Here is a 23,220-nt window from a genome sequence, read left to right as displayed (position 1 = left end):
ATAACAATACCTCTTATAGTTTATGAATAATTTTGAATTGATTGGTCCTCAATAATTTAAGGAATTACCAGGCCGCAGCGAATTCAAGAATAATTAAAGACTTTTTTGACATTTCAAATTTTATTCTTTTGGCTCTTCTTTTCCTTTCCTTTCAAATGCCACGAGAGCGCCATACTTTTCTCAGTTCCATGGTAAAATAGATAAAACAGGACGACGAGACGGGCAGGAGCTGCGGGATAGTTGTGTGCCATCTCACCCGCCTGTATTTTCTCTGTCGTGTTACAAACTTGCAGCTACAGAAGTTATAGCTTGAACAATTCTAGGATATGCTCTTAAGTCGAACATCAGATTCATCATGAAGAACAAAATTCAAGAAAAGAGCGACTTTGAAAATTCACAAAAGAGTCATTTGAAATCTCCCAAACTGAGACAATCCAACAACAAAAACAATAATAAATTCCAAGTTCAAATCCAAAACCGATTTTTTTTATGAAGAATGGATTGGGATCATGTCATGGAACAATAACAATCCACATCCACCTTGTTTACAGTACTACTCTTTTGCTCTCTTCTTCGTGGCCCCATGGCCACAGAAATGTGGACTTCATCTTGTTGAAGAATCCTTCTGGTTTCCATAGTGCAAGCGTGGACAAACCCTCACCGCATCACACACGGTAACCGTGATGGAGCTTCTTATAAAGTGTAAAGTCAATCAACTTACGACCAGAACGACATGCAAAGAGTCAAGGTAACTCCAAATGTACCATTAAACTACCTCACCAGAAAGGAGATGAAATGGAACTCAGCCACTACCAAGATATATCATAGGGTGGATGGAGGAAAGAAATGAATGCAAAAGAAAACTTGGGAACACGCTAACAAACATGAAAGTCACAAATCTTATGAACTCTGAAACAACATATTGTGCGCAAACATAAAAAGTCAAGCCTACTAGAAAGCCCGCTCGAAAATTTAAAATCAAAAAATACCACACCACAAAGCCATCTGCTGCTCAAACCAATCCAAATTGTTCAAGCACAATCTCCTAACAATCTGAAGGACTAAATGATCAACTCAACTAATAATGCCATCATTCAACGATAGAGCAGCCAACTGATCAGCTGGGGTGCTGGCCTGCTGCTGCTGCTGAGCAACATTTCTCAGAACTTCCATTGCCTCAGCAACTTTGGCTTTCAAGGCCTCTGGGGACTCGAGCAGATGCAACACTTCAGGCTGGTCCATCTCCAGAAGCATGCCCGTCACTTTGGCTGCGTGGTCATGCTCCAGCTGATCCACAAGTGGATATAGACTCTCACCAAGCATCTAAACGGAACACAATCAGATTACTGACAATGCTTCGACAAAGCCAGAAAATGGATGCATGAATAGTAAAGAAATCTGAGCTCGTGCAAACTCATGCTGATGGACTATAAGATACAAATATTACCGTCCGCTGCTGCTCAGGACTAGCATTTGCAAGAGCTGAAGCCAATGCTCCAATTGGAATAGGCTGTGACATGCCAGCATCTCTCATGGGCATAACCCCCATGTCATATGGGGCAGAAAGCATTCCTCCAGCAGCACCAGGCATCGGAACTTCTGGCATGTTGCGCCCAGGAGGGTAGCGGTAGGCACGTCCCCCCCGAGGAAGCATCTACAACATTTAAATTATCATTACAGATGCACTGCATTAGCTGTTGCTTAATAACAAAATACATCGATGGTGATGAGAAGAGCTAAAAACATGCTTAAGATGAAGTGGTAGCGGATAAAAACATGTTGAATATGATGAGGTAGTCACCCACCTGTTGCTGAATCAGTGGCATAGGGTGCTGCTGTGTTTGTTGCACAGGACCCCCACCAGCACGTCTACCACCTGGGCGTTGGGCCTGCTGACCCTGTTGAACGAATGGCATATAAAAATTTGGCATAGGAGCCACTCCAGGCCTCATCCCAGGAACAAGTGGCTGTTGGAAGCCAAATCCAGGCTGTGAAGAGAGTAAGAATTGTGATTGATGGTCAATTAAAAAAAATCAACTCCTTTAGGAAATAATTTATGCTCACTAAGATCCAACAAATGTTTGTCAAATCGAGACACAAGTCAACTAAGAAAGAACATGCAACAAAGCCTCAAAAATAGTTTAGAGTAGGAAAACAAAATAATTCCAAATTACAACAAAAATAATGAACATATAAACAAACAAAAGAAAAATATATATTGATTAGAATTATGATGAGTTAGCTAAGTAGACATGGTCTGTAGCACTTTGAATCATTTTGAAAATTAAATAGCAATTCTCATGATTTTCATTCAATACACCAGTGATGTGTACACTCTGTTTGGTACGACAGATGGACCGGAGGAAGGATGGATAGAAGAGGGAGGAAAAATGGATGGAAGAGAAAGGATGGATGGGTCTTCCATCCATCCTTCCATGTGTTTGGTGAAATATGGATGGATGGAAATAATTTCCTCCTTTGTTTGGTATAGAAGGAACTAAAGGAAGAATAGATGATATTTGTATGATATTTTTACTAAACTACCCTTAACCAAATAGTATTATTATTATCAATTTATAACACTTTTTTATACTAAAGTAGGACAATATATAAACTTATATATTTATAATCTATAATTATATAAAAAATATTAAATATTTAATTTTAGTTTAATTTAATTTTATAAATTAATTATATATGAATTAATTAATTTATATATTACTTATATAAATAATTAATTAAGTTATAATTTAATTTAAGTAGTTAATTAATTTTATATAAATAGCTAACTAAAAAATAGTGAATATAAATAGAAAAATAGAAGAAGCGTTGGCTTTCATCAAAAAATTAATAAGGGGTAATTTTATCAACTCAGAAACCTACTACTCTTATATGCTCCATCCTTTCTTGCATCCTCCTAATTTGAAAGGATGCAAATTGGTGGGCCAAGATGGATGAGCAATCCCTCCTAAAAATTTTTGAACCAAATGGTGGATGGAGGCCATCCATCCTTCCAACTCCGTCCATCCTCCCTCATGACCCCACCCAAACACAAGGTTAATAATTAAAAGGATGCACAGTCCATTATGAAATTCAAACTCTTGTATAAAGCTTCAACCACTCTAATAACCAATGTTGGACAAAATCTGACACCTTAGGGCTCTGTTTGGCAAATTGCAAGTCTCCCTACTTTTAAGAACAAAACAGACTGTGACTTTATTTTGCTTGCAGTTATTCAAAAAAAATAATCATGTCTGGTGGTCTCAAATAATTTGTTCTTTAGAAATACAAAACTGAAAATCATGTTGATTGGTACTAGTCGCAGTAGCAGTTGCGGACGTTATGATGGCACAGCAATGTTCTTGGTGGTGGTGACAATGGGGTGTCAGTGGTCATAGTGAGTCCGGGTGCTATAGGCTGTAGCATCAGTAATGGCAATACAGGCAACCAATTATTGAAGGGGCATATCAATTTCGAACCCTTGGCGCGGCTTTTACAAGCCAAAGCACATGGCGCTAGGATAGCTTGAAACCAATACATTCAATTAATTATTATTGTTGTTGTCGTTATGATATATTTATATATATAACAAAGTTACCTGAGGAGGTATAAGGGTGGGAGGTGGTTGACCATAAAATAGCTGTTGTCCCATACCAGGAGCACCAGGAGGATACATTGGCACACGAGGCGCAACTGAAGGTGGGATTGCCACTGGACGCATTTGAGAAAATTGGGCCTGACAAATGAACAGACTATCAGCAAAAGAGATCATAAAGATGATGTAAATTATACGAGCAGTGATAACAAAAGGTGTTATAAAATGCATATATCCATTCGTATATAATGTCAGACAACATAATATTGATTGGAAAAAATGGAATATTTATTAAATCTGGTTGCTGATAAATATGACCTAGCTAGAAGCTGATGTCTTGCTGAGACTAAATTGAACATCTAATGCAGCATACTACTCATGATAACTGGAAACAATTTATTCCAATAGGTCAGGTAGGAACCAGGCCTTAAAAAACAGCACTGGTCATGGGATCTTTCCCAACTTGACATGAAATACAAACCTGAAGAAGTGATGGCATAACCTTTTACTCTACAAGTACCCAAATTTCAAAGGGCCACAAAGGAGATATCCCAAAAAAGACACGACAATTCAATTGCTGTTAATGTAATCAAGATATATCATCAAGAAATCATAAGATGGATGTGCCATAGATCCTACTCTCAAGAAAGTAGGCAAGAAGTGAAGGCCAAAATTGCTAAAAGGAAAAGTGCATTTGGTCCAGCCAAAACTGAAACCAAGTTTTCAAACCCTTAAAGCACAAATGCCTAAAATTACTTGACATATGTACATATGTGTGCATAATAATACTAATCAACAATTTTAAACTTTTCGATCGTATATATTGTATAGGAAAATATGTCAACATATTAATAAAAGAAATGATGCATAAAGTTGCACAACAATAATTTAAAAAAAAAACTTGAGTTTGGTGAAATTCAGTCCATATGATGACCAAAAGAAGCTTATAATTGAAGAATGTATTGAAGCAACACTTGTAGATGCAAGTGCCCGAGCAAGTTCCCTGGAAAAGTCATGATGCTGCTCAACTTGCAGATATAATGACAACTTTTGATATAAAGTATTCTGAGGATATCAGTGTGCAATTACTTTTTTTAGAGTAGATTCCAAATCATTCTAGTGTCTTTTTGTTATGAAGTATATCAAGTTTAAAATACATGGATCTCCAGTGTGGATGTACTAAGAACTGGAGTAAATTAGGGGTCCTGATTACCTGATGAGAAAATAGTTTTCACATGTAAATCCTAGAGAAGCTACACTATTAAAACAACTTGTTCTTTTATTTTTTTTTTGTATTGCATGCAGAACCACAAATTTTTACATCAACTATTACTTTCATGGATTTCAAGTAGGAAAGTCAACTATATAAGCCAATCTATCCTGTTTCAGTTACAAGATGAGTAATATTGAGGAAAAAATCATATGATCATTATTCACAAAGAAAGGATGTATACTCTATGATAAAACTTATAGCTAAGCATCAAGGAGAAAAAGTGAATCAAATGAGTAGGGTGCAACAAAAGAGTATGCTACAATCATGAATGATGTCAATGGAACAGTTTTAGGATTTTTTTTTTTTTTGAAAGAAAGAACAATTTTAGGATTCAAAGGTAGCTACAGCGAAACAAGTGATACTTGCACACTAGGTGGCCAACACAAAGGGTTAATTTCAGGCATTACCTCAACAAACTGGTCAGATAACATTACTACTGATACAGAGGCGATGAAGCACTGAGTGCAGATGACATTGTATTAACCAATAAGCCAAATAAAAATATAAAGGCTCAAATGCTTTTTAATATACAAAATATAATGAAACAGAATTGTAACAGAATGCAAATCAAATTGAATCAAGTTTTAAAAAAATGCAAAATAATAACCATTGTAATTTATGCTATCTTGGTTGGACTAATAAAGAACAGAACAACAGAAAATGGTAGAGATATTGAATTATAACAAGATGGATGAAATAAACAGTTACAGAGTATCTCTAGAATAGTACACGGTGAAAAGGTTAAAAAAATTGTACATCAGAATATTAAACAGTTTTAAAAAAAACCTAATACACACAAAATGCATGTTGCAATGATGAGAATGTTCTTCTTGTGTGCCATAAAACCAGGAATATAGATTGCAGCAAGTTCATTTTAGGGAGCGCAATAGTTGCACCAATCAAGAAAATAGTCATGCGCATAGCTGATTCAGACACTGGAGAATGTGAGGCCTAAGTATGGAAAGCAACATGGGTTGTGTGTCATAGGTGAAACAAGACAAAATAGGTTTTGCAATTCGCACAGAAAAACGAACTGCACAGAAAGAAGATAAAGACTGTCTATTAGGAAAGAGTAGTAAAAGGGATTAATCAAGTACAGTTGAAATATCAACAAACTGTTTCTTGTAAAACATTCATAAACATTTGCATAAGAAGTTGTATCATAATCAGTTCAACTATTTTCACATGACAAAATTCTGGTATCCAATTTGAGAACACATAGTAACGACACCACTAGAAAGCATTAAGGAGAAGACTAAATAGGCAATGTAAACGTACATGGTTCATGCTTAAAAAAAAGAAAGGAATGATGCCTCTAACCCTTAGCCCAAAAATAAAAATACAGCAAAAGAAACTCTCTGGTGAATTTAATACAATTACTTTTTGCAACTATTAGTAATTCCAAGAATGACATTAGAAATCAAGCCCTTAAAAAATTAGAAAATTTTAAATCAAACAATACATGAGTGAGAAACCATTATGCCTTTTAAATGACAAAACAGATAACTAAAACCACTGATATCCAAAGAAAATATAACTCAATCAAGAAATGTGATAATAACAGCAAGAATATTTTAATGATATAATGAATGGAATCAGCATGAGCATTAGTATCACCTCTTCCTTCACCTAGTGTACCTTATATGCGTCTTGAAAGAACTGCTCTTAGAGAAATTACCTGCAGCCTTGCTCTTCTGTCTTCCTTACGCTGTGCAAGTGCAACATAGAGAGGTTTGCTGCCAATCATCTTGCCATTCATCTCCACCAGCTACAGGAATGAAAGACCATGATATAAACAAAATGGAAAATTCAGCTATCAAACTGGTTATTCATAGAACTCGCAAGTAACAGAGCTTAACTTACAGCTTTAGATGCATCATCAGGAGACTGGAAAGCAACAAATCCAGATCCTCTACTTGCACCATTGGGATCACGCATAACCTATACAAAATTCCAAATGTTTATGCCAACTTCAACCACAAGATTAATCGGCCAAGACAATAACATATAATTAGTGACAACCAACTTAAACATACCTTACAAGAAGTAATTGTGCCGAACTCGGAAAACAATTCTCTCAGTTTGTCATCCCCAATGCTATCATCTAAGTTCTTCAAGTATAAGTTAGCCCCTTGATTTTTGTCAGCTGCCTCCTGCATCCTCTGTTCAAATCTTCCTTTTAGTTCCATCTCCCTTTCCGATTTTTTCTGTGCTTTTCCAACATACCATTCTTTACCATCAAATTTCTTCCCATTAAGTTCCTTAACAGCCTTAGCAGCATGCTCTGGATCCTCAAAATTAACAAATCCAAAGCACTTTGACTTACCATCACCCTCCCTCATTATAACAGCACTTGTAATTTTTCCATATTCTCCAAAAATTTCTAGTAAATTATCTTCTGTTGTAGATTCTGAGAGATTTTTTACAAACACATTATTAAATCTTGTGTTGTTTGCAGCATGCTCCCTCTCATGTTTACGAAGAAAAGGTCCAACAAAGACTTTCTTATCATTCAAAAGCATGCCATTTAGCTTCTCTATGGCATTATGTGCTGCTTCCTCTTGATCGAACTGAACAAATCCATAGCCTTTTGACTGACCAGATGGATCTGTGGCAATCTTGCAAGAAAGAATGTTTCCGAATGCAGAAAATGTATCATATAGTGCTTTGTTGTCTATTGACTTGTCCAGATTCTGCAAAAAGAGCGTAAATACAATAATGCCATAACACATGTATATAGGTTAAATCATGCAAAAAAATCAGATGAATAACTCGAACAAACAGTCAGAAGAGTGCCAAAATGATAAACAAAATAGATGTAAAAGGTATGATACCTTAATAAATATATTCCCTGCCCCACTTTTACGCATGCTAGGGTCACGATTTGAATACATTATCCGAATAGGCTTCCCATTTAGTGGGGTAAAGTTCAGCATCTCTAATGCCCTTGCCGCTGTTGATAAAATTTACAAAAATGAGAATCAGGAAGACCACAACCCCAACAAAAAAAAGGTCAAGAAAAAGGTAAGAGGGATATGAATTTTCTCATAAATTTTACATGCAACTCAAATTAACATTTCCCAAGCCTTTAAGAACATTCAAAAAATTTCAGATTCAACCCACGCCCTCCCCCCCAAAAAAGTAAATTAAAAGAATGAAAGAAAGAACACATCAATCAGCAAGCAATCCAATTTTACATTTCAAAAAAAAAAACACTTGAACAACTGACAGATTCACCCGGAATTGAATTTTAGCATTTGATAGAAACAGGAATACAAAATGCAAACCAAATCCAATGGAATTATAAAAATGTTAAGTCTAGCACAACCAAATTTCACCAATTACAGTTCAATATCTAACACAAAGCCTATAATACTAAGCCAAAAACCTACATATACGCCATTCTGGTCAGATGACAACCTCCAACAAAACTTTAGCATCTACACCTTCAACAATTTCTTGCATACATACTCTTTACAACATCCTCAGTTATTTATCTCTCAAAAAGTAAAAGCATGCATTAGTACATAAGGAAAAAAAATTCAAATAGGCATGCCCCTCAATATTTTCAAAAAAACATATATAAGTAACAGCAATTGTCAATGAACAAGCAAACTTTCAATCCAGACAAAGTAAGGATAGAATGATGATAGTGAACGAGCAATGGCAGAAAAGGTATATAATGAAATTCAGACAATTCAAGGGGCAATAAGTACGAATTATACAAGAAGGGTAAATATGCAAGCAGTTTTTGTTTTTATTTTGAGGGTTACACTAAGAAAAACTCCTTAAAAAAACTAGAAAGCTATTTTAGGATGGATCTCCAACACTCTAATAAAAATAACAGTAAGTACCAATATGGTTATACAAAATTAATCGCCCTGAGCAATCACATATCAGGACAACATCCTGCCACAATTGTTATATTTAACTTCCTCTTTGGATAACCATGTTCCACTTTCCAGTTTACAAATGGGAACCTTCAAATTAAACACAATTTTTATTATAAACAAGGTCTACCCGTTCTTTTTTCAAAAGAACATATATAAATTGAACTCCAATATCAACAAATTTCAAATGTCTCAACATCCAAACTACCAACAATAGTATATTATATGAATTTCAAGCTTATTCAGAAACCAACTTTGACTTAAAAGATCATAAATTTAAACATTAACTGAAATCTCAACCAAACATAAAAATACACTGAAGTACATTAACTCTTTTACATGGGGGACAAAACAATATGGTAAGAACAATTGCATCTTTTCAACAATCTGAAGAGGCTGTCTTGAGTTAATGGTGGCTAAGCATGCCATGTGTCCTTTTAAGAAGCTTTCACTCAAGTGGCCATTATAGTCGACACTTAATAGTAATAATCAACGAAACCTTTTAGTACAACAGGAACGTGAACATTCTCAAATGCTAGAGATGAAACAATAGAATGGAACACTATCGATGATGCAAAACAAAGTGTCATGATATGGGAACTAACTCTCTGATTTTTTTTTTGTCGTGCTTCTTCAAGGTAAATACTATTAATTTAAATTTCTTTGAATTCTAAACTTTTAGTTTTATGAAAAAGATAGCAAGAATAACTTATTCAGTAATATTCCAATACAGAAAATACCTTATCTCCATGAAAATAGCTGTTACATGCACCTGCTAAAACCTGGCCAAAATGCACCTATTCACCTACTGGGATCACATCCAAACCAGGCCACAATATTTCTATTTTACCAACATCATGAGAAATCATAATAATTTTAACAACTTGCAGATATTTAAAAACTACATGATAGCAGACCTTAATTTATAACAAGTTATCTAATTCTTGCATTATGTGATACCGGAAAGGAAAATCCATAAAGTGCAAAGTGGACATTTCGAGTCCAGCAATTAAAATGAGCTCAGATATTCCCGTCTTACCTCTTTAAAGTAAGTGAAATATAAAGTCATCGTTATGAAAAAGCTTCTGAAACTAGTTCGAGCTCATGATCATCAAATAATTATAGCCCTTGCACAGATATCTAATAATGTGCTAATAAAGGTCAATATAAAGCACAGCTACATAACCAATATTATCAACACAAGTCCAAACACTAAGACAAAAGGATGTCCAATTAGTTAAGTTGAATTAAAAGTATTGCAGTAAAGCATCATATAATTCAGTGAACATTGCTGGAAAAGTGGTCAGAGCGCTTATTACCACCACGAAGACCTACATAATTCTAATCCATCCAACAGTTCTTCCGAACAATAGGTACTTGCCTGGGCCACATGTGGCCAGTGGATTCTTGTTAAATCGTATTAAGATATAAACAGCACAAAACGATTGGGACCTAAAATAGCATGCAACACAGCTCTCAAATACTAGGTGCCCCATCACAAGACATCAACTAATTTACCATTTATTTCCAATTCCTAAAATCCCAAGGTTGGACGAAATACCAACAGAGAATCGATAGTAAGCAATGCAACATAATCGCTAAAAACAGAGGCTACCGTCCAATTAAACGAAGAAAAACATCGACTAAAAGCCTAAACTCACCATCAACCGGATTGATGTAGTTCACGTATGCATAACCAAGGGAGCGGCGGGTGTTGACATCCCGGCAAACACGAACCGACACCACCTGCCCGACCTGGTGGAACACATCGAACAGCTGCGAGTCCGTCACGCTCAGCTCCAGGTCCCCTACATACAGAGAGGTGGACGGAAACTGGTTCCCCCCACCTCCGCCGCCGCCGCCTCCGCCGCCGCCCGCCGGCCCCGTCCCCGCCGGTCCGGACGCCGGCGCCTGCGGCTGAACCTGTACCTGCGCCATCTCTCGGATCCAAAAACAAAACCTCTTTTTCCCCTTTAATCCGCACTCCTCTGGCACAAGCCCTAGGAGATCAAAAACAACAAAAACAAGAACAACAACAAAAGCAAACCTTCCTTCCTCCTAGGGATTCAAAAGGATAGATATATAGATCGGAGAGAAAAGGGAATAGCGATTTCTCCTTTTTTTTAAGGTTTTTTCCCGATATTTTTGGTATTTTTCTCAAGGGATCTGGATAGGATCGGAGATCGGAAGGGCGTGAAGAATTCTATCTAGAGACAAGAGGGAGGAGGGTTTGGGAGGGCAGCCCGAACCGCACCGCGCCGGGTCTTGGGGGGCGGTTCCAGGAATTTATAGCAGGGTTGGGGCCGGGGTGTGACAAACCCTAGCCCGGTGGCCGGGCCGGATGGCGCCGCTCGGGCTGAGTCGGTTCGCTCGCAAGCCGACAGAGTGCGCGTCTCCCAGGTCCCAAAAGGGTGGGGCGCTGCACCTGCGGTTCGTAGAGGGACGGGGCCTAGTCGTGACCAAGCGGGGAACGGAGCCGCGAGATGGCTCGGCTCGGCCAAATGGCATGGATGGGCTAATCCTAGTCAAACTGGGAGAAGGAAATATGTCCATGGGATCTGATTACTTCCTCTCTTGGACCAGACCACGGCTCCCTCGAATAAGGAGTCGGTTGCGAGCCCCATGGGCTCATCGATCACAAAACTTTTAGGGCTAGTTTGGTTCGCGGAAAGTATTTTTCCTCAAATTTCTAGAAAGAGATGCCTAAAAAAATACTTTTGGCATATTTGGTTGACCATGGAAAAGTGACAGATTTACAAAGTGTTTATGTTTGGTTGATCATCCACTTTCTTGAGAAAGTCATGTATAATTTCTATTATACCCTGAATAAAAATTAGGTCTTTAATGCCTCTTTAATGCTTCTTTAATGCTGAAGGATTTTTTTGGGAAAAAATAAAAATGGAGTGATTCCCGCGTCATGAAAAAGTAACTTTTCCATGTTTCTCACGGGAAAGACTTTTCCATGAAATGTGGGAATCATATTTTCATGGGAATACAACTTTCTCATCTCTCTCCTTTGAAAACTCCAACCAAACAAGAAGCATCTTATTACTTTCCTGTTGACCACACTTTCCCCTCTTCTTTTTCCGTGAACCAAACGAGCCCTTAAAACATATGCGTTCTGAGATATCCTGTCCACGCCATTAAGATTTAAGCTTGAATTAGGTGTTGGAAGGGAGAAGTTAGAGATAAAGTGCTACTTTCAGCAGTAAAATTAACTTTGATGGGTCGGTTAGCTCAAACAGAGCTGGTGCAGGGCTTTTGATTCGTGATCATGAAGGTAAAGTGCTACTTGCAGCATCAATTCTAGTTTATACCTCCTTTGTTCCAGAAGCTGAAGTTATGGCAGTCTCTGCTGGTATGGAGACGGTGGTAAATCTTATACAGAATGATAGGATTATAGTTTATGGTGATTCCATGACTGTCGTCGATTGGATCAATGGCCAAGGAGAATTTTCTGGCTAAGCAGGTGTGCTCCTCTCAGTGTGAGTCTATGTGGACTCCTCTTCTACCGAAAAAATGAAAAAGAGCAACTGCGGCTCTCGCGAAAATGGCAGTCGGTTGAGAGAGCCCATGGGCTCTTCGGGCCGCTCTTTGGTCACAAAATTTCAGGGCTTTTTCTGGTGCAAAATATTTCATGTACATCCAAGATAAAAAGCAGCTTAGTTTGAGCTCGAATTTATAGGTGTTGGAAGGAGAAGGATGGGAGCAGCCAATTGACCCCAAATATCTTTTTCTTTTACATTTTAGAATTAGAAAATCATCTGGAAAGGCTTTCAACGGGCAGTAAAACCTCAAGGATACTGAAAATTATCGGAGAGCTGAATTACACTATGATTCTTACGTTGGCTAAAGGTCTCAGATTTTACAGATATTGACTACTCAATTTTACAATATAATGAAAACTATTAACTTTTTCTTTATCTCAATTGATGTAGCTTAGAGTATATAAACCAAGATATCAACCAGCACAACATTTATGTATTAGCCAACATTCTTTAATCTTATATTTTTTGCAGTCTCTTTTTGTGTCTTCTTTTATTGAACAATTGAAATTGAGGGAAATGCTAAGGTGTACTCGGAAATTCTAACAACACTTGAACATCGATATTATCTAGGTAAGCTAATCTTGGATCATCATAATATTGGTTACTTGTCAAGATAACTAAAGTATTAGACTTCAGAAATTTTTGTAAGCTACAAGATTTGGGATTAATGATGAAACTAACCCCCTCGGTCCTCACAACTTCTCCCTTTTTGTTAAATGAGTCCTCTTTTGTAGGTTATATCTAAAACCCAGGATAATTATGCCCCCAAACAAGCCTCCGTGCCTAAATTCCTTTGCCATTTGATATTTTCCTAGCTAGACCGAGGTTCTATTTAGGGTATGCTCGTTATATTGCTTCCACCTAAGTATCAAAATTGTGGACATAACTAGATTTATTTTGCAGAACTACATGAAGAACAAGTTTGAGGCCTTAAGATTATCATTTAATCGCAATTAATAATCATCGCTTAAATAGTGCCTAAATGATTCATGCTTAAGATTAATGTGAGTGGGAGAGCATTAAAGCAACATTCAGTTTATCTGCACACATCTTGGATCAGAAACACCCTAATTGATTAGTGATTCCATATAAGTACAAACTTAGACTAAACTCAATTACAAGAAACCAAACAATTGAAGGCAAGTATTTCTAACTTTATCAAGTTTAGGCCTCTTATTTTACTGAAAAATAAATATGCCCTTGAAGAGGGAGGAGGGGAGAAGTTGGAAGCAAAAAATACTACCTCTAGGGAAAAGAAAGACCCCTCCCGTTGCAGTATTAGCATAGAGTAACCCAGTAACTCATTGGTATCCCTCGAATCCATAGCTATTTCCTTCCAACTTGATGCAAAACATGTCCATGGATCATAAACAAATGCCCTTTCATTCCCTAAACCTCAAAGCCTTCTATAAGAAAGTTCAAAACTATAAATAAGGAGTTCAATGGTGGCGCGTAGGAAAGGGTGATAGATCCCTATTTGCTGGTGCTTGTACTCTCAAGTGGTCCTGCAGCCTTGGCTTGAGACGGAGGCACTGCTTTCGGTCTGAACGCAGTCACATGGAGAGCCACCTTCTCTGGTCCTCCGTAGCCAACCCAACCTGACCCCATTCTCCACCCACAACCCCAAAAATGAGAGCGAAGGCTACATTAGAGGGTGGGCCCCCTCTCCGCCCACCAGGCAATTGAGATCAAATGCCATCGGAGACATGGGAACAACATTCCTAGGTCCTCTCCATCTACGTAGATAGAGGTCCCTCTATCTTTGTAGACAAGGGCTTGGAGAAAGCATCAATGGCTTCATCATTACCATAAATAATTGTCATTTTGGAGTTTGGCTCATATGGAAAAAATATAATAATATATCATTAAAATAATAGTAGTAATTAGAGTAAATTATAAAAATCTTCTTGAGATTTATGCTTATTACACTTACATCGACTGTTTGTAAATCTATTGTTTACCTTATGTGAATAGACGAAATTGTCGTTGGATGAGGTAAAAGATGTCACTTAAGTTTATTTTGGTCATTTTAAAATTTTCTCTGATGTGGTATTTGGTTAATGTTTTATTAAGTTATAGATTAGGGTGTTGGATAAAAATAAACTTCAGAAGAGTAATCATAGGTTTTGCAAATTATCGGATGTAATTGTAATTAATCTCTAATCTCGAGAGGGGGTTTTTATAATTTAATCTAGTAATTACATATTCATAGGAAATGAGTGAAGAAAATCATTAACGGCTTTCACTGCAACAGTGATGGCAAGGTTCTTGAAACCCTTGTCAATATTGAGTTCTAGCTTCGCTTGCTCAACTATGAACGAGATGAAGCATCAACTCATTACCTTGTTTCGATTCCCCATTGGGAACGTTAATAGGATGTCTGTTACTCTCTATCAGCTCAGCTTCCATCTAACAATATGACACACATGCACACATGAAAATATAGAAATGGTACCAAGTAGTAGCATGCAATAGGACATTAAAACAAAGCAGTGCAAGGATATAACGTGCATGAAATGTCATGAAAATAGTGTGGTAAATTAAGTTTTTACATAGCATCAGAATGAAAATTATTTGTAAGCTTTCCATACAGGCTTCATAATTTGCTCATGAATAGCAACCCAATCCTCAGTATCCTCCCTTTGCTCCCTCACATTTCGTGGCCGTGGGGACCTAGCAACATGGGCCTCACTCATTTTAACCCAATCAAGCAACAGAAAAATGTCACTTATTGCACACCTAACGCCCACTTACATGCATCCAAACACTATCCAAGTTTGAGTGACCACATACTATTTGCAAGACATTATGCCTATTATGAAAGAGAGCTACAACAGTTTAGTGCAGGAGTTAAAAGAAAGCATCTCCCTCTTCTTCTAATCAGAGTCCGGGACCGCTTCGAGCCAAGGACAGCAATGTGATTGGAATAACGTCAACTAAGAAGTAAACTAGGCGGAAAAGCCGCAGCTCCTTGCTGCCGGCCATTTTGAGATCCACAGCCACTTTTCTACTCAAACCACGTACTGAGGCAGAGAAAAGGAGCACTTGGACCCCAAGGCCTTGGCAACCTCGGTCGGCGATCCCTTTGTCCTGCAACTTGGAGGAATTTTTTAAATGGACATTTGTTGATATCATGGCAGATGAAAACTCGGTTACCAAAGTAAGAGACAAGTGATGTACATCCAAATTGATCACAGCTCTTACGAGAGGCTAACCAACCAAAACTCACCACAAAGCCAACACACCACCTATTAGGGCCAACCATTTGGCATACTCGAAAGTGCACAGACAAATTCAAATTTCGAAAGCTCTTCACACACCACAACCAAGATTCCAAATAGTCTCTGAAATCATGCGTCGAATTCTGGCCGATCCGCATGCCCGAATTATATGGCGTTAGACTTTCTTCCTTGCCTATACAACCAACTCTTCAGAGGACCTTCCAGACTGCTACAAATCTCTCTCTGATCCTTGAGTATCGTCTTGACTTAGGCATTAGAGGATCCTCCACTGAGCACACTCCGGCAAAAAGACTTCTTCGTTTTTGTTGTTTTAGGTTGAAGCGCAGTCACGAATCACGATCCCAACAATTGATGCCCGCATTGAATTGCAACTTAGCAGCCAATCAGCAAGTCCTCTAGCACCAACGCTTTACTAGCTCGTCGTCTAGGATAGACCGATTCCCAGGGGCAACAACTAAGATACTCAAATGCTGGCCGGTATGGAAGTAAGAATAACAACTTTTTTCAGTTTCAAACATGTTAATTTTAATATTTAGTGATTCAAAGGCCCTTAATATTACGTCTAAAATATTAAAAGTCTTGGTCTCCAAGTAAATGTTAGTTGCTAATAACTTGATATATGGGTATATGAAGATGCACAATTAAAAACAAAAAAGAAAATGACTATTTATCAACACATATCCACTGAGATAGGGCTCATACAAAAGATAACATTAGTGAATGGTAAGTGCGGAATTGATAGTTAAAAAAGTGGACGTGATCTCTCTCTCTCTCAAAAAAAAAGTCTGACCATGATCTCTGTAATATTCAAATTAACAAATCATAAGAAGTTAGAACATGATTTCTGAACAAACTTTTATTCATAAAACCAATACAATTCTAGCAGAAGTACCGACAGAACAACAGACCCAACTGGTTCTACTTAATTAGCTATCAATGTATCCATACATGATAGATATCATTATCTCCGAGCAAGATAAAAACAATGTCCTTATGACCAATCATCAATAAATGACTACTTATCTCGCCAACTGCAGAATATGTAAGGGAGTTCTAGGTATCGTAAATTTGATAGACTTGCTGCAGTCAAACCAAAATAATGTCAAAGCCCTTGCTCTGATTCATTCAAAGCTTATAACAGCAACATAACACCCCCCCAACACACACACACACACACATATTGCGAAGTTAAGCATAATTTTTAAGAAAGAAAAAGAAACATAGAAGTAATATCGGATTTCTTTAAGCAATGACTGCATTAAGTAACCCATGATACAACACTTACATGACAGTCATAACACAGATTAATGGTGCCATCAGTCCATTATGCCTGCCTGCAGCACAAAGGAGACGTTTGGAACCATCATACTGGCTGCTGTTTGAAATTTTCCTAACCTCAAACGAGTTAGATGACACTGACAGGCAACCCAAATTATAGTGGAAAAAAAAGGATAAAAAGAATGAGAAAGGCCGAAGCTCCCATCTCCCACCTTGGCCTGGTATAGGGTTGTGAAGTCCCTCTCACCATAATAGCCCTTCTCTGGTTCAAAAGAACCTATCATGCAGTCGCATTATCTCTGATTGTATTCTCCCTTTAAAATAGACACTGTTCTTTTTCATCACAGTTAGAAGTTTTCCACTATTTCAGTGACAACCTTCTTTGTTGCACTAACTAAACATAGTTTGCTATTACTTCAGCTCCAGCCTTAAAGTGGTAACAGTACCAATATTTCTTCCCCCCCCCCCCCCAATTTTCATTGCCCAATTCTTTTTGACCTTACCCTAGCAGTACATAAATTCCAAGGGAGAGATGGAAAATCATAAGACCAAACAAATTAATCAGGAGTCATAATGTCAACGGAAGGTCAGAAAAAATGGAAAGCCACCCTCCAGAAAGCCGTCTGCCAATATATGAAAGCTGAAACGAGAAAAAATGATCGAGTTCTTGGCCGGTCAGCAAGGGAGTAACAGATACCATCACTGCATGTTGACAGTGTTTCGGCTAGGTCTAATGAGAGACTGGGAACCATTCTTCCGCTGCCAAATGAGGGGGCAGTTTTGTTATCTGCGGTGGGAATCCCGATGATGCTGCATCAGTGGTCATAACGAACTTTTGGGAAGGCAGGGTGGTAGCTGACAGCCAATTGTTTCGATGCTCTCCCCAATCTGAATTCTTCTGTTGCTGCTCACTGCCAATTGCTAATGAAAGGCTTCCTCCTCCAACCCGTGATCCATCGCTGCTGCCTGGATGCTGTATCGCAAACCAAGCAGTGTTAAGATTAGATTACAGAGTATCAAGCAATATGACAGACTCTATTCAATGAGCTACCCACTTGACGAAAACCATACGAATCAAACTGCTGCGGTAGGAACATAGGGTACATGCCACTGTTCCTCTGAAGCTGTGGGTGCTTGAAAATCTCATTGGCCTTGAAAGGAACTGGAGATTGGATGTAGGCATTGCTATAGGCATAATTGATTCTGCTTTCTTTGTCTTCAGGCAGCTTAAATTTGTCATCAAACTAATAGGGAAACAAAAATGAATTATTTTTAAAGTTATTTCATCAAGTTTTCACTAAGGCGATGCAGCAAAGAGGTGGATTATTGATACCTTCAGCCTACTGCTATGGTTCCATTCTGGGTCAAAGGCCATTGGAATTCGCTGATCCATTCCATTGGAGCCTTCATCATCCACTGGTTCAAGATTCCTTTTGAAGCCTGAGCTCCCCAAACATAGGTCAAGATTGTGCTCAGTGTGGCTAGCTGCAAACAATGTTTAACACTTTGAATAGAATTGAGGCATAATCAACCAGATAAACAAGTGCAAATAAAATAAAACAACGAAAAGCTAACGAGAAACTTACCGGGGACATCAAGCTCACTCTTGTAGATGCTAGGATCAAAGTTGGTAACTGCATCCTTCCCATGACACTTGATTGCAGCCTTATCATAAGCCCTGCAAACTCCGGATTGGCACTTATTCAGAAATATTTCATTCGTAGTCTCTCTTTGTAAGAATAAAGAGAATCTAGTATACCTGGCAGCTTCCACTTCAGTGTTGAAGAGGCCCAGGTACACGTATCTGTCAGAACAAAGATCATATACATTAAACCAGAGGAACCATTAGGTATTCACCAACAACAATTACCATCAGTTGTTCAACAAGAGACAGAGATGAACTCGACAAGGAAGTTCTTCAAGAAGAAAAAATGAAGTTGGTAAATAGCCATTGAAGAAGTAGCCGTGGTATACTTTTTCCCCAAAAAGTGGCCCATTCTAGCCTCCCATCTCCCACACTTGTGCAAGGTCACACCCCTAAATTTAGAGCTTCCTCTAGGAAATCCAGTGCTCTGGCGTCGAAGTACATGGACAAATTCCTCCTTGGTGAGATTGCTCATCTGTCAACCAGCATCCATAACCCTTTTCTTAGATTCCAATTCATGCGTATATACCTTACTACAGGTCCGATAATGTCACATTTAGCCATATCACTCACACTCCCTTTACCTGTTTCAGATCCTCCTCGTAATCATCCAGACTGAAGTTTATATCTGCATCCTCCCCGCGAAACTTGATCGCTGCCCGATCATATGCCCTGCATCAAAATATCTATAATTCAGAGCTAAGGGTGGCTGGGTCTTGATTGGTTTTGAGTCTGAAGAACTAGTTGCAAAAGATTATTGAATTAACCAAATCATGTGAAGAGAATGTCGATCAGCTCACCTAGCAGCAGCATGTGCAGTGTCGAACCCACCTATACAGTCAATTCCATACAAAACATCAGCAATTACAAAAAAGAAAAGTAAAGAAAAGAAAGATACATTCATAGACACTACCATAATCATCAAGAATGAAGAAAAATTTTCCAATTAATTCATATATATTCTTCACATCAAACAGATCATACATACCTAAATAAACTTGCTTTCCACAGTCCCTGCACATAAATGGGGGAGAATAGGTTCATCTAATGCTTAAAGAGGAGAAGAAAAGAAGAAGAAGCCCAAACTGTGGAATCCAATTCCAAAAATCCCATCTTTTTTCAGCTTTTGAGACCGAGGGAGGAGAAAGCTAACCATATATGAGATTCCCATCGCCCGGTCCTCCGGTAGAAAGTGACCCCCCGGTACTGGGAGCTTCTCGACCGGGGCCCTCGCCGATTCTTCTTCACGGGCTGCGGCGCCTCCATGGCCTTCCCCACCGCCGCCGGCTCCGGCGACTGGCAGAACCGGACTCCAACCCAGTGAGCCCGGGGCGGCGGCTCCATCGCGGCCCCGCCGGCCCGGCCACCCGTATCCTCCGGGGCGCCGAGGGGGAAGAACTGGTGGGTGACGACGGCGGAGGGCTGGCCGGAGATGGAGAACCCGAAGAGCTTCCCATCGCCACCGCCGTCGGCCTCCCCCTCGTCGGAGGCCTCGATGGCGATGGCGGAAGAGCTGGAGTCGTCGTTCTCGTTGTCTGCCACGGTGGTGGCGGAGGCAGTTCCTGGCGCCGCCTCCTCTCCGCCGTCCGCGGCGGCGGATGCGGAGGCGGAGCGACCGTCCTCTTTTTCCGGGGCGGCGTCGTTGAGATCCCACATCCTGGCTTCCTCGCCTCCTAGTCCTGCTTTCTCCCCACCATCCCCTGCCATCGAGAGGCTGGAGTTTTGGTACTGCGTAAAAATCCCACCTTTATCTCCTTAACTCCCTCCAAAAAGAACCCTCTTTCTTTCTCCTCCCCACCCCAAGTTATCTTCTTCTCCGCCTCCCTTCTCCTCAAATCCAATACCTAGGACAGGGGACTGAGCCAAAAAGCAGCAGAGGAGAGGATTAATGCCCAAAGGCAGCAGCTTTCCCAAACTGGGAGGCAACCTTGATGATCTCCTTTAGGTGGCCATATATGTCCCCTGTCTCTCTCTCTCTCTCCCCAAACTTCTCTTTCTTCTCCTGCTTTCTTTTATTTACGACCTCTTCTTTTTTGTTGGGAACCAACGAGTAATGGAGATGGCTGCTGTTCCACTCACTTCCCTGTCCCTTTGACAGCCCCCAACCCACATTTTATGCCCGTGGAAATGGGAAAACGAAGGAACCATCCCTTCCTTACTTCCCACGTTAACCAAATCGAAAAGCATGATCCGTGTGTCCCCTCTCACCAAAGGAGCTTAACCACTCATCAGTATTACTTTCTTCTCCCTGTCCTTTTGATTAGTATACTGTTACTCTCCCAAACACTTCAATTTGACATTTATAAACTTTGCACGAAGACTAGTGCATGTACTACGATCTAGTCATTTAGGTTCGATTAGCATATGAGCATTTTTAGCACCTAATGCTGAGGAAGAGCAATGCCAATCTAGCATCAAACCGCATAGATAACCCTGAAGAACCAAAATTAGCACGGTCTAAATTTTTTTTTATTAGGAGACCTGCGAACCCAGACATCCGGCCCCTCACCACCAAACAAAAGTCAATTTTTATCTTTCAAATTAATATAAATAAATTTAGTGCAGTAAATTATTTTTAACAATATAAATTTGATGATGATGATGATAGAGATGATGATGCTATGGAGGTGGCGGTAATGACAGAGGTCCATATGGTGGAGATGGTGGCGAGGTGCTGAATATGTAGCAGCAACGACGACGTTGGTAATTAGGGTGCCAGCAATACGACAATGACGGCAATACTGATGATGCTGGTGCGATGTGGTGAAGATAGAAGTGCCAAAATAAAAAAGGCAGAAGCAACCAGTGTAGTGGTGGAGGAGGCAACAATGATTGTAGTGAAAAATAATTTTTTGATATTTAAAATACATAAATTTAGAATTTTTTATTTCTCAAAAATAATAAAAGTGATTTTTTAAAATTGATTTGGTATCTATGATTTTATTTTTTTGAAATTAAAAAATAAAATATGAAAAAACGAGAAGAGACTTAGCTTCTTTGTGCCGAGATAGGAGGTGAGGCAATTTCAACTTGTATAAATAAAGTTTGAATAAATCAAAGAATATTTCTCTATCACGCAAAGTTCTCGCCCTCAGTCGACAGCATTGAACTGTTTTCATCATGCCAGAACAATCATTAAGTTCTGTGGTCCAACATCTTAAATGGAAAATATATGCCAATCATCAAAATAGGCGCACATATAAATACAAATATGCTGAATAATTTATATGGACTAAGAACCATCCATAGCTGACCGAGCTATCTATGGCTGGCTTAGGAATCAAAGTGCTCTGTTTTTTGTAATCATTTCTGAAGTCCCATGTTTATCGTGGGATGTTTAATAATCTCCCAGTTGGCACATAACTTTCAGGTGGGCTTTCCACCGGAATGAGACCTCGTCACTTGCTGCACTAGTTAAGTGAGCGATTTACTTAAAAATAATGGGTGGTTTCGGTTAGGTGTTTGTTTGGCCTGCACGGGGGAAGAGAGAGGGCCGGTAAATATGATTAAAAGGTGATAGTGGGGGCACTAAAGTGAAGCCGTAGAGGGCATCTTGCCACCAAACCCATCAGAAAATGGAAGGGAGGTATGACGAGCAAAAAAAAATCATATGAGTAAACAAATATTTTAAAGACATCTGTCTCAATACCCATCTTCGAATAAATTGATGTATAGTTCCAGAATATGATATTCATTGGTACATATTACATAGCAAGATGATACATATCTAGCAAAACAATCATCGAACAATTTAATATATACCTTTAAGTAGATTGATACATAATTTTAAAACATTGTATTTACCAACACATAGTATATGACCAAGTGATACACACATGTCGACTTCTTAATGCATGTTGTAAGCTTTTTTTAATACAGTGACTTAATACACACTTACAGATAAATCGACATATAATTTTCAAAATATGATGTTCACTAGTACACAGTACATGGTCAAGTGATATGTTTACGATAAAATAGTCATCTAATATTTTAATACATATTTTTGGATATATCGAAATATAGTTTTTAGAATATAGTATTCACTAGTACATACTCGATGATTTCGTGATATCTATCTAGCAAAATAGATATATAGTAATCTAATATATATCTCCAAGTAAATTGATTTACAGTTTTTAGGCAATCAATTGATGAGGCTTGTTCACTCTGGGGTGTGTATTAGGTACTTTAGAAGGAAGAAGGTTCGCAGGAGAGAACAAAACTAATGAGAAGAAAAGCCTTTTGAGGAAGAAGAGAGAAAATATGCAGATGGCCTTTATTTTTATTATTATTATTTTAGGTCACCTAATTAATAGCATTTGGTAGTAGGAAGAATTTCACTTCGATTTTTTGGATTTTCTCATTGAAGACTCGTGCCGGTGAAGATGTGGCAAAATAGGAAGGTACCTATGGACTTTTATCCGGGAGTAACAGTATAAAAAGTGAACGTGTTTCCAGAAAAGTTCAATCCAATTGTACGAGAGAGGCAACGTTTCCCCTTTTCCGCCAATCACCGCCGACTGCCGAGATGCTGCACCTTGCATTATTTCGATGCCAACCAAGAAAGAAAGAAAGCAAGAGAGATGGATGGGTGTCAGCCAGCACTGGCTTACCGGTGGTCTCCACACCCCCATCTCGTTCCACCGTTGCCCAGACCTTTCCAATAATGGAGGCGGAACGAAGGGCGCCAATCCCTGTCCACCATCCCTTGCTAAACATGGACACCAAGATTCACCCTTGAATTTT

At 38.9% G+C, this 23,220-nt stretch overlaps 2 protein-coding genes across 2 annotated transcripts; both read right to left on the bottom strand.

Moving 5' to 3' along the window:
* Nucleotides 1–847: 847 nt before the first annotated feature.
* LOC103706507 (polyadenylate-binding protein 2-like) lies at nt 848–11,027 on the bottom strand. Its single transcript, XM_008790624.4, has 9 exons — nt 10,420–11,027; nt 7,703–7,821; nt 6,905–7,561; nt 6,732–6,809; nt 6,547–6,636; nt 3,599–3,736; nt 1,806–1,988; nt 1,448–1,654; nt 848–1,323 (listed from the first exon to the last, which is right to left on the bottom strand). The coding sequence occupies exons 1-9, from the start codon at nt 10,694–10,696 to the stop codon at nt 1,075–1,077; spliced, it is 1,998 nt and encodes a 665-aa protein (XP_008788846.1). The 5' UTR covers nt 10,697–11,027; the 3' UTR covers nt 848–1,074.
* A 5,742-nt stretch (nt 11,028–16,769) lies between these two features.
* LOC103706506 (floral homeotic protein APETALA 2-like) lies at nt 16,770–20,593 on the bottom strand. Its single transcript, XM_008790623.4, has 10 exons — nt 19,625–20,593; nt 19,460–19,485; nt 19,272–19,302; nt 19,056–19,143; nt 18,801–18,946; nt 18,586–18,630; nt 18,413–18,504; nt 18,160–18,311; nt 17,882–18,070; nt 16,770–17,799 (listed from the first exon to the last, which is right to left on the bottom strand). Exons 1-10 carry the CDS (start codon nt 20,176–20,178, stop codon nt 17,557–17,559), a joined length of 1,566 nt encoding a protein of 521 aa, XP_008788845.2. The 5' UTR covers nt 20,179–20,593; the 3' UTR covers nt 16,770–17,556.
* Between the last annotated feature and the right edge of the window lie 2,627 nt (nt 20,594–23,220).

The sequence above is a fragment of the Phoenix dactylifera genome, chromosome 7, assembly GCF_009389715.1.
Source record: "Phoenix dactylifera cultivar Barhee BC4 chromosome 7, palm_55x_up_171113_PBpolish2nd_filt_p, whole genome shotgun sequence".
Taxonomy (NCBI): Eukaryota; Viridiplantae; Streptophyta; class Magnoliopsida; order Arecales; family Arecaceae; genus Phoenix; species Phoenix dactylifera.
This window is presented reverse-complemented; position numbering and strand designations above follow the sequence as displayed.

Excerpts from the sequence above, each read along its gene's own strand:
- LOC103706506 (XM_008790623.4), bottom strand. The coding sequence starts at position 20,178 with ATGGCAGGGGATGGTGGGGAGAAAGCAGGACTAGGAGGCGAGGAAGCC. Across the intron at positions 19,486-19,624 it reads CGATGGGAATCTCATATATG|GGACTGTGGAAAGCAAGTTT; the intron begins GTTAGCTTTCTC and ends ATTTATGTGCAG. Across the intron at positions 18,947-19,055 it reads ACGAGGAGGATCTGAAACAG|ATGAGCAATCTCACCAAGGA; the intron begins GTAAAGGGAGTG and ends GCTGGTTGACAG.
- LOC103706507 (XM_008790624.4), bottom strand. The coding sequence starts at position 10,696 with ATGGCGCAGGTACAGGTTCAGCCGCAGGCGCCGGCGTCCGGACCGGCG. Across the intron at positions 6,810-6,904 it reads GCACAATTACTTCTTGTAAG|GTTATGCGTGATCCCAATGG; the intron begins GTATGTTTAAGT and ends AATTTTGTATAG. Across the intron at positions 1,324-1,447 it reads GTCCTGAGCAGCAGCGGACG|ATGCTTGGTGAGAGTCTATA; the intron begins GTAATATTTGTA and ends TGTTCCGTTTAG.